The 12,449-nt window shown below is 32.4% G+C and overlaps 2 protein-coding genes across 4 annotated transcripts in view; both read right to left on the bottom strand.

Moving 5' to 3' along the window:
• The window catches only part of LOC126975257 (cuticle protein 16.5-like), a 351,637-nt gene that overhangs the window by 16,408 nt on the left and 322,780 nt on the right, over window positions 1–12,449 (bottom strand). The window lies entirely within an intron of this gene.
• Window positions 169–6,575, bottom strand: LOC126975280 (pupal cuticle protein C1B-like). The gene is made up of 2 exons (XM_050823093.1): window positions 6,436–6,575; window positions 169–850 (listed from the first exon to the last, which is right to left on the bottom strand). Exons 1-2 carry the CDS (start codon window positions 6,445–6,447, stop codon window positions 272–274), a joined length of 591 nt encoding a protein of 196 aa, XP_050679050.1. The 5' UTR covers window positions 6,448–6,575; the 3' UTR covers window positions 169–271.

Here is a 12,449-nt window from a genome sequence, read left to right as displayed (position 1 = left end):
ATTGAGGAGCGTGGATAGTACTTTATACATTTACGCACCTCTGAGCCCCATGGGCCAAGTGTCTCGACACCGAATAGCACAAAAATGTTTGCTTACTGAGGCCAACATATTTGCGACGTTTGTTTTATGTTTTAAACCTATGACTTGGCAGTTAATAAAACACGAATATAAGAAACATAATTTATTAAATATAAGCATTAATTCATAAGTAATAGACAAACATAATTTAACTTAACTATCAACTTAAGTCAGTCGCGCTTACCATGACAGATTACCAGGCATAGTTAGTTCCTAGGCCAGTAAACGTCATATGAGAAACAAGTGGTGCTTCAGAATAAGTTACTTTCACGGCATGGTTTTGTGTGATGGGAGTGCTTGAGAAGGTAAGCCCTGATGTTTTGGTCAAAATAGGAGTCGAGTAAGTCTTGGTTGCAATTGGCACGGTATTGTGTGAGTAAGTGATAGGTACTGAGTACGTATTGGAAACCACAGGAGTCGCAACGGAGTACGAAGGGTTACTGTAGTAAACTGGAGTGTGGATTGAATGTATTGGGGACGAATATATAGTTGGGACAGCGTGGGTTAGGAGTGCATTATTAGTGATTCGTGTGTCATATTTTTGGACGCTTGAGAATGGCGTGGTTATTGTCTTTGAAAATGTGGTCTTCTGTCCACCTAAAGAGTTTTCTCTTGTTTCCTGCGTCGATACTTCAGCATTTTCGTAGATTGGCTTTGATGCAGTATTGACATTATTGAGAGATGAGTAGACTGAAGAGACCGAAGTGGCTGGTGAGTATTGTGGTATTGAACCAGCTCTTGCTGCAGCTAAAACTGCCAACGTAAGAAGTGCCTGTAAAAAATAATATAATGAAACTGATTACTTTTTTTCCGAAAAGAATTGTCCTTTCTTAAAAGGGCAAATATAATAATACTCTATAAGATACATAATAGCATTAAAGGTAAATGTATATACTTTTATAATAAAGTCTCAGTCACAGTTCTGTTTTTAATAAAAAATGTCTCTGTCGTAAATCCTACAGCTGAACATCTAAGTGATCGAAAAGCCTGGGACTAGATTATGATTATCTTGTAGCAATAACAATGACAGTACAATATTGAATATTTCTTTTAAAAATAGCGCAAGAAATCTCTCGCGCACGTTTGTTTCCGAAGCGATGGTAGTGTTAGAAATGACATCAAAAAGAATTCTAAGGGAATCAATTTTGAGAAAATAAATGCCTTAATCTTCAGACGTAATATTGACTAATTGATTGCACGGTACGTTCGCTGTGTGTGGATACACACACCATTCAAAAGGAAATATTGTACTGTAGTTATAACGGGACAGAGAAAAGTGCCTCTAATATTGCACATACAGTTGATTCTACGACTACTTTAGTGATATTGTTGATCTTTTTCATTTACAGTGATATACTATTACTTCTAGTGCTTATTTCCTTCCACATTTACTGCTGTACTTGATATTAGTTATTCAATTTTAAATGGTTCTTCACTATAGAGATCATATTCACGAAGCAACCTAACACAAACAATGAATTCAAGCTCTAAAGATTGGTGCATCTAATATAAGATAATTTATATTTGCACAGTTTATTATTAAACACGATTCATATATTGGATGCAGCATCTTACAAACTTATGTTATGTATCTTACTAATTTATTATGTATATTATAGTAAAATACTCTATCTGATTTAAAAAAGTAGTCGTTGAGATTTTTATATGTTCTTCCCAAGAGCTCTACTTTTTCTAAGCATTTAGATTCAGTAATTTAAAGAAATATATATAGCAACGATTCAAAAGTGCTTAGTTTAAACATAATTGAAGAAACTTTGGCTTAGATTGGTAGGCAGATAATAAGGCCCTCCATTTGCTATCGACATAACTGGTTTCTTCTACTCGCATCTTTTTTTTTTCTTTATTGTTCACAATTTAAAGTATTACAGAGAAAATACATATAAAGTTACCCACAAGAAACCATGTAAGGTATATCCGTGGGGACGAGATCGTTCTAAATTACTTACATTATTATATTAAATTCTTATATCAATTATATCAACACGCCTTATAATATACATTAAAAGTTTGTTTAATAAATACTTTGCCTTCGGTTTTTTCTCAATGCTTTCGAAAACGTTTGCTGGCAAACCATTTCGTGTGTGTGGCAATAAATACTCCGTATTTCCGCCTACCATATGCACTATATACATTTAGGTAATATGTATGTGTTTAAATAGGACAGACTACGGAATATTATCATGCCAGCTTTCATAATCTTGACTTAGCCTGTTTTTAAAATTCCTGAATGTGACCATTAGTTAAATTTTTCTCCAACACCTTCATGAACAAAGCAAGACCTAGTCTATTAAATCTTACTTATAAATCATTATTTCTTTAATATACATTCAAACAGTGCTTAAATTAATCGACATGTATATATTTACAACATTCTCGTATTTCAAATTTTTCATTTTAGAACGAATTCCCTTATTCCCAAACGTAGCATATGGTGAACTCATTTCTGCGTTTATGCGGGCGACCTGGGCATGTTTTATGGGTCAGTAGGTATATGCTGTGCCCTAAAAATCTAAAAACTTTTGACATTCACCCATTTATAAATCTTGTCAACAGCATTTTCTATTATATCTATATAAACAGGCAATGACTTTCCTTCTATACATATAGACAATACAAGTCGCATAAAAACAAAGCCGAAATATGGAACATTCCACAAATTACACCATAATAAGTTTCGAATGCTATATCTATACATTGCCGCATTTACTCCAGTTGTTTAAAATACTCTTGGTCAATAAGCAGCAATGTGAGACATTTATTCAGTTCAGGTTTGATTCAGACAGTGACAGTTGACTCACGAATGAGTTAGAAAAGTGTGCTTACATTGACTTTAAGCACACTTTTGCCGTTCCGATATCAGACTGAGAATGATGTCTATTTTTTTTTTATGGAATAGGAGGACAAACGAGCGTACGGGTCACCTGTTGTTAAGTGATCACCGCCGCCCACAATCTCTTGCAACACCAGAGAAATCACAGGAGCGTTGCCGGCCTTTAAGGAAGGTGTACGCGCTTTTTTTGAAGGTACCCATGTCGTATCGTCCCGGAAACATCGCACAAGGAAGCTCATTCCACAGCTTTGTAGTACGTGGAAGAAAGCTCCTTGAAAACCGCACTGTGGAGGACCGCCACACATCCAGATGGTGAGGATGATATCCTAACTTGTGGCGTGTCGTGCGAAGGTGGAATTCGGCGGCAGGAATCAGGTAAAACAGCTCTTCGGAACACTCCCCGTGACATATGCGGTAGAAGACACACAATGAAGCGACGTCCCTACGCAACGCCAAGTGATCCAGCCGTTCACAGAGCACTATACGAGTATATAAAATAGAACGTCATTGTACATAGGCAAAACCAGCATATTACCTACAAGGTAGAGTCAGAGATTTTTCATAGTCTTTCCGTTCGTTTAAATTTTCAGTATCTATAAAAACGTGTTAAATAATTCATTAGTTGTTTCCCTTTTTAGTAACAATATCCATACTTGGTGCTATACTGGAGATTGTCGTTAAACAAAATTTAAATTTCAAATGAAAAATATTACGATGTAAAGACACTGTCAACAGGACAAAAACTACGTTAGAAAACAATATGATCTCCTTTTTAGTAACTCCTTATAAAATACAATAGAAAACAGCTTGTGTCTGTCATTGTCAAACATTTTGTAAGCAAAGGTTATTCACAGTCACAAAGTGTCCCTATTGGGCAGCTTTTGAGTAATTTGCTGCGGACATTAATAATATATTATCTTCTCTTTTGCAATATACATTTATACGTATATTATAATTGTATTGATCAAAAACCTCAATTAATTACGATATTTATTTGAATATAAAATACATTTTAAATCCGAGCCTGGCCTGTCAAATTAGTCCCTAATTTCAATGTCCTCCAAAAATGAGCCTGCAAAGGTCATGAAACTATAAAATATAAATGCTACTTTTACTTAATAACCTAATGTGTAAATACAGCTATAGTTACACGACATCATAGGTTTTTTTTAAGGAATTGTGTGGTTTTCTGCAAACCACGATACAAATGTAATAAATAAAACATTGTTTTTGTTGTGGGGTTTTAACCCATGCTCTCAGGTAATGCTTAAATCTAGTGCCTTGAACTACTTGACCAACAGGACTTGACAGCAGTTTGTTCCGCGCCCAGCTGTAATGCGACATGTGCTAGAAGGGCGAAAAATTTTGTGTCGGTGTAATGTCTCATGTCTCATTCCAGTAAACAAGGATGTCCAGGTGGCCGAACAAATAATGCAAGCTAATTTTGACACCTTATGTAAATAGGCACATGACGTAGGATTAGTTATAAATGTCGGAGGTATATTGTCAAAGCCGTGATATTATAATTACACGGTAGATTGTCAATCGGCTTCATTTCTTACAATTTAACGACCTGGTTTTAGTGACATTGTAATGTCACCGGTGATATTATAATAAATCTAGGTATATTACAAATGAAGTTAGCAGTGTGAGACGTCGAGCGTTCGGATAGGTAATTTTTTTTCATACGCAAGGTGCAAAACAATAATAGAAAACAATCCTTTTGCTTTAACGAATTTGTTTCACAGCAGAACTGTCAAACCGTGCGTCAATAAATTATCTCATGGAAATTACGTCCTTACAAAATAAATATTGAAAATAAAAATAATTATGGATCCCAAATCGAAATAAAAAGTATTCTATCTCTCAAGTTGACTCACTCCATGAAGTAATCCCCATTTAAATCCGTTCATTAGTTTAGGAGCCCATCGCGGACAAACAACGTGTCACGTAATTTATATATTTAGATTGGCTTTGACATAAGCACTAATAAAACAAAATGTATACATACTGCGCATAATAAATTGAATCATATAGATTCTATAGTGGCTTATACCCACGTTTGCTTACATGACCACATAGACAATTGTAACTGTCCGCCGATCGAAATGGTTAGTGAACATATTATGTATATCGGTCACAAAATCGATTATCGCTTTAACTGAGAACCTAAAGTAACCCATATTTGTAATAAATTAAGAGCTATTGTAAGTAAATTGTATATTCTTAAATACAAACTTCTTTACAGGACGCTAAGATTACTTTACTTGGCAATGGCAGATTAGATAGTTGACTACGGTTTGGGCAGTTATGCTAGAACTTATAAAACCTATCTAGATCGCATTTATATTCCACTACGAAAAATACTTGAAACAATTGTACCCCACAAAAATCAAATTAAAATACAATAAAAACTATGACGAATTATTTAATTATTGTAAAATACTGCCAGTACAGGGTAATAGTAAGATTAGCAATCCTTAAGAAAGAATATCCAAACATGCTAAATACGAATAACATATTATATTATGGCAAAAGAAAATGGAACTGTATATTGGTCAAAATTGTAAATGACTTGCCACATTCTATTAGAGATACCAGTAATACAAAATCATTGTTTTTAGGGCTAAGTAAGAGACATTTCTTTGGAATAAGTGCCGCCGATCATGGCATACATTATAATGATGTAATATGGAAATGCCTATTACTAATGAACATAGCCTAGGTGTCTTAATGTCGCATTTTTCCATTCTTTCTATTGATTTCTTTGTTTTTATTTTGATTTGTCTCCGCTTTGCTATTTAATTCTGTGTTGTTATTTTTTTTTATAATTTTTTTCTACTTGAATTTGATATTTTTAGGATAATAATTATTAAATATTAAAATATTTTAAGTTTAGAATAAGTGAACTTGCTATTCCTCTCATAAACACTTAAGTTTCACGAGGATAGCTAAAATTCTTCTATATTTTGTTTCTCATATATAAAAAAAGTTAAACTTTAATAAACGTGTTACACTGCGTCAATCAAAAAAAATATTGGTTGACAAAATAAAAATTTTTAGTATGCTTAAACACTGATAATTACCTCGGTTTTGTTTTATCTACCGGTATAACTAGTAAGTTGTTTAGATGTATATGCTTTTACAACAAGATCCCAGAAAATGTTTAAAACAAAAGTATTACGTTATTCAAAAGAATTGTTAAGAAATGTATGTGTGGTAAAGGTTCCTATAACATAAATGACTTTCTTAATGATACCACAGATTGGGAATAGAGCGACCGCCTTCAGGCTATTAAATGATAAGTTTAATTGTACAATATTACTTCGTAAACATATTTTTTCGATGAAAAAAAAAACCCCGCTTAGTTTGTTGCGCTCATTCTTTTCAGGTCTGAGGAATTCGTTTTGGAATGGGTGGTAGTTTTTGACTTTCAATAAGTGATGTCACATCCTATTTTGAATAAAAATATTTGAATTTGTATATAAAAAAAATGGTATATTTACCCTGTGCATCATCTTGAAATTTCGATGTTTCGACACAGAACTGCGAATCCAAATGATACGAAATTTAATTTCCTCAAGCTTTTTATACGGTTAAAGTCTGTGGCATATAATACTTGAAAATACGCCATACATCACAAGTAACGATTGGCCTTAAACTACGTTACCTTTGACTCGTTTTTAATGAATGCTCCCAAAAAAGAAAAGTGGTCCTCACATTTTTTGGTTACAAGTTTTAATTGTGCGGCCGTGACAGTTAACATTTGCAAAACGTGCTGGTTAGGACTTTTATGTGATTATTATGACAGGCATAATTGTATTTTTATTTATAAAACAGTTTAACATTGCCAAAATTAGGGTCCTTCTAGATAAACAGTGCCCAATGCGCCAATAAAGTTCTCATTTAACTAATATGCTTTTCTTTAGGATAAAATACAATTTTGTGGACGTAATTATTAAAAGCTTTTTATTAGCTTCATTTCCTTTATGTATGTTTGTTTGTAACCGACTCATTTGGGCGTGATTTAGACCCACTTTAAATGACCAGATTTCGTAGAAACTTCGTAGATATATCGAGGACCGATGACAATACATTAATTTGATAAAATTATTTAATTTTTCAAAAATAAGTAAGATTTTTGTCATTTTATATAATATTCATCTATCGTATGGCAGGAATATTATTTAATATAATATCTCAAATCAAATCAAAATCAGTTTATTCACGTAGGTCACGGAAATGACATGAATGTCAAAAAAAAATCTTATTGAATCTACCGCTACTTCGTAGAGGGTTGAGCTAATGAGAAGAAGTAGCAACAAACTCATTGCCACTCCTTTATATCAAGATTTACATTTACATCGATTTACAAATCATTTCAATTACAATATAATATGTAAAATGATGCAACAGACACACTCAAACGTCAAATAGTCACTGTCTTACACGATTAAGTCAAAATAGTAAATGTAAATTAATACAAAAGCTATTGAGTGCAGTAGCTGCATCATCCACATATTATTATAACATAATGATTTGGTTTCTTTAATAAGCTTTTTTAAATAAAAATAAGATATTGTTGTTGCATGCCGCAATTAATCCTAGTGTTCCTAAGTAATCTTAAGTAACACTTCCCCGTAATTATAAATATAAGAATTTACAAGAATGTGCACATAGAAGTTATAAACTGCACAATGTGTAAGAGTACGAAAAGAGTTTGCTTTCGTTTTTTTATATTTATACTAGCTGACCCGATAGACGTTGTTCTGTATATAATAAATAAAATAATGTTTTTATATGAATTTGTCAATAATATATCATAACATCAAAAATTACTTCGTAAAATATGCACCCTGCTGTCGTAATGAAATTGTTTCACAGCAGAACTGTCAAACCGTGCGTCAATAAATTATCTCATAGAAATTATGTATGGACACATCAAAGGAAAAACAAATTTGTTGTTTTTATTTTATTTAGCAGCATTTTCCTATTTATTCACCTTTTAAACCTTCTCTGGACTTCCACAAATAATTCAAGACCAAAATTAGCCAAATCGGTCCAGCCGTTCTCGAGTTTTAGCGAGACTAACGAACAGCAATTCATTTTTATATATATAGATAGTTACTGCGTAACATAAAATCACGGATTTATTTTTAAATTAAATGGGATTGTATTAGTTAGAGTTAATAGAACTGGATAAATTCGAGTTATATAATAATACCTACTGAGCTGCAACCTATCGTAATCTGTGTTCATCCTGAATTTAGATTTTGGGTTCTCTTGAAAGTGGTCTCGATTTACTTATTATAGATAACACTGGTCATAAGTTAAACAAAAATTGAATCTAAAAAATTTATGTGATGACTAAAAATGCCCAAAACCCGGTTCTTCAACTTAGTTGAAAGATAAACGTGTTTTTTACTAAACTTCACATATAAATGTACCTAATGATGAAAACAAAACTTTAGCTACCTTAGAATTCCAAGAAAAGGATTCATAATTTACATCTTATAATTTCAAATAATAAAGACTATAATTTACACAATTATAATATGTTCTTACTTTACACAAATTTATAATGAATGCTGGGAGAGTTTCTTGCGCCGCTTCTTCTCTCGCAGACAACCATTTGTTTCCGAAGTGGTAGTAGTGTCTAGTTTATTAGAAATAACATCAAAACGAATTCTGAAGGGATAAATTTTGAGAAAATAATGCCTTTTATGCCTAATATTTTGATTTTTCAACATGTTCGAATTTATATCTTACTAGTTACGACCACGTAGGACGTCCTTGTGAACAAACCTCAGATTCAATATTACTCTATTGGAAATGTTTGCATCTGAATAGAAACCTAAAAACCCAAACTCACGGATTTTAAGACCAATCACATGATCTCCAATTACTCCAAATTTCAACAAGCTTATAAAGGGGCATACAGACAGACCGACAAAAATTTAAAAAATCTTAGAATTGGTGTCAGTGAGGCATTTATTAATGACGTTCATATATCACAATATTTCACAGAAAAATTATGATTACAGAAGACGTCCACTGCTGGACAATGGCCTCATCCAAAGATTTCCACGACGACCGGTCCTGCGCTGCCCTCATCCAACGTATTCCAGATAATATAATAGTATAGATTCATTTTAATTCCGTTCAGTGATGAAGCTTTCAAATATTTTACAAATAAATTAATCAAAGCGTTAAGTCTGAGAGGGAAACGATTAAAATAGAATAACATATTTTATTTCATGAATTAATTTCATTTTCAGATGCTAATACTTCTAACTATATTTAACTGACTTATTATTGATCATTCTACGATATAATTTTTTTCAACATTATACTAATATTTAGTAGTCTTATCTACATCAATATAAAAATCATTGCAAGAATCCACTAAATAAAAAAGTGGAGCCAACATCTTAACGTAACCGTCACTATAAGTTCTGGTTCTGATATGAATTAATCCGACATATTGCAATGATTTCGTAACAGAGGACAAAATGGTTGTGTATTTTGCACTTGCGATAGTGTCTCGACAAGAGTCCGCCTAAAATATTACCATTAGTTAGCGCTGCATGTGTGTAGGCGTGCCCTAACAGTACATTTACAACTTCCAATGTCATTTCATTTTGTTTTGATTTATTGTGACACGATCTTTACAATCATACATTTAGTTGTTGTTATTAAACATAGTCTGAGAGTTAGTTAGGAAATTACCTTTACCAATATGTGTAAAAATAAATCGTGAAATAGGATGTCTAAATAATTATTAAAATTTAATAAAATATTCAAACGGTATTCAAAACAGATTTTTCACAGACATAATACTTTGTCACCGCGTCTGTAATGAAATTAGCTTTGATATAGGGTATATTTATTATTATCTCACATTAGTAGAAATAATTGATTTACCTGTTTATATGATCCAATCCAATTGGGAAAAAAATGATTTTTGTTGTTTGCATAATATGTAGGCCTGTTACATCAAATAACTAGAGTGCAATGTTAAAAATTTTATTTGGGAGATCTTTCTCAGACATATTTAAATAAAATGCATGGATGGGGATGATTTGTATTTGGATCCTATACTAATAGATGCAGCACTTGTCTTTTTACAAGCTTTTATTTACCTTGTTTTGTTTGTTTGTTCTTTCGTTCGTGGGATTACACTGTAACACAATTTTAAAGGAGTTATTAGGAGAATTTTAAACGATTGAGCTAATATTTTATATGTTCGTTTATTACAAGCTGGATTGTCATCAAGGCTTCTCTCCACAAAGCTCTTCATCTGTCAAGAAATGCAGCTAAGGAATTTTTGCTACCTTATAAAAGCAATATTTGTCACCATGAAATATGTACTGCGCTCGAGGTTTGATTAGATTAGACAGAATAACACAAGTTATGTGATGTTAAAAAAAAATAAGAAAGTATATTGTAGTTCGAGAATTAGTGCTCCATTGTCCGTCAATAACAAGTCTCTCTACCGAGAAACGGCAGCAAGTTCGATTCTCGCTCGCAAATTTGACCACTGTCGGAAGAAAACCTCCCCCAGAGGTCTACATGAAGTTTCCTGCGCTGCCTTACTACCAGAGCAACGGTCTATCTTGCGGTCTGCTTACATTGTGTCTTACGCTACGTGGTCGCCATTCAAAGACTTTATTGCCCCAACAGCTGTCTGTTCTTTGAGTTATGTGCCCTGTCCACTGCCTCTTATCACAACCAGTATGTCAGGTGACCTTGATCCTAGGGATCTCTTAATTTCTGATTTGATTGACAGGGAAATTTCGAACATATCTCCCTGCAATGTACTCTGAATCACCATGAGCTTTCTCATTACCACTGTAGTTAGCGACCACGGCAGCGCGGCGTTCTGTATGTCATCTCTAGCAGCACACATTGGTTGAAAACCTTCGTCGACAGACACTGTGGTATTTTGTACGAGAAGATTTTACGGAGCTTGTTTTTATAAATGTACTTAATTAATATTTGACTTTGGATTTTAATCCATATGGACACACCATATAAGAATACTATCATCAATTGGATCTATTAGTATTAAGTAGGTACTTTCAATGACTTAGATAGTAGATGTAATTTTGTTATTATTTTTAATTTAAGTTCTGTTACTAATTTATGTAACTTAATATATGTTTTTTTGTCTGTTACTATAATAGTATTATCACAGTAAGTGAATTTTGTAATTCTTTTTGAGATAAATAAAGCTACTCAAATCTTAATATATTATATATGAATACTATTATGACCACAACACGTAAAGAAATTTCCAGAAATCATAGCGGAACCCACACGATTATTATGGTAATGTTATGTAACTATTAAAATTAGTATTGGGTGTAACAGTTAAATTTATTGAGAGTTTTTATCTAGTAGCAGATATAGCGTTTGAAGGCTGAATTTAAATGTCAACAGGACCTTTACATGAGAACCAGGGCGCCTTTTCCGTGATTAACATGTTATGTCGTAATATCAACTGTCAATATCACTGCCTAGTTCATAATAAACCTCTTTATATTCTCATTATATAACTTTGTAGTGATATTAGAACGTATGATAATATTATGTTAATTGGTAGCTTATATCTAAATAATAAATATCTAATTAATGAAGTTATATTTCTTTAGGTTCGTTATGAAAAATTATGAGAGTCAAATTTTAAGACGCGTGCGCATGACTGTAACAGGTTGAAGATGGTTTTTTGGTTTCTTCGTGGAATATTAGGACAGGCAAAGGGTTCAAGCAGATACAGCCTCATTTTAACAAAATTGTTCTTTCTAAAAACGTAGAAAAGCACGAGGAATAAATGATTTTAAAGATATTTGCTTCTTTAGGTTGCAAAGAAGTATATTATGTGTGTTTTATTAAATATGTCGTTATCTTGCACCATACATAGGGTATGTCAAAGTTTTATAATATTCTTAGCGCATATACAAATTTTCACCATAATCTGTCAAACTGTTTTTGACTGACCTTATTAAGTAGCATGCTTATGCTGTTCGAGAGATGTTTTATTATATACCGATTAATTTTTGGATTATATTTTTAAAATAAAATTTTCAAAAATCGATTCTAAAATAAAAAACTAGAATTTAAAGAATAATTTACGCAAACAATTAAAATATAATTCTAAAGTCTATATCGCTAAATTAATAACACAGTAATTAATTTTAATTACTTTATCACTTCATTAGGCCGTAATTAACCTTTATCTCAGGAATCATTGTTTAAAATAATAATCTTGATACCAGCCTCATTTTTTTTTAATTATATCAGTAATAATTAGTACGGTCATGGTCAGTTCAGATTGAAATATCTCGCAAGTCTCGACTCGTCTCAATGTCCGCTTCTTTTAAAATACTATGTTACTTAAGAAGAGTTATTAGTTTTTGGCCATTCTTTCGATTGGCATCATAAGAGTAGGGATGTTTTTTTACATTTAAGTCGGTTCGATTCCCAGACGAGGCAAGTAATTTTTAGAAAAATCTTTGAA

The sequence above is a fragment of the Leptidea sinapis genome, chromosome 35 (assembly GCF_905404315.1).
Source record: "Leptidea sinapis chromosome 35, ilLepSina1.1, whole genome shotgun sequence".
Taxonomy (NCBI): domain Eukaryota; kingdom Metazoa; phylum Arthropoda; class Insecta; order Lepidoptera; family Pieridae; genus Leptidea; species Leptidea sinapis.
The sequence above is the reverse complement of the archived record's forward strand: the minus strand, read 5'-3'. Positions and strand labels throughout refer to the sequence as shown.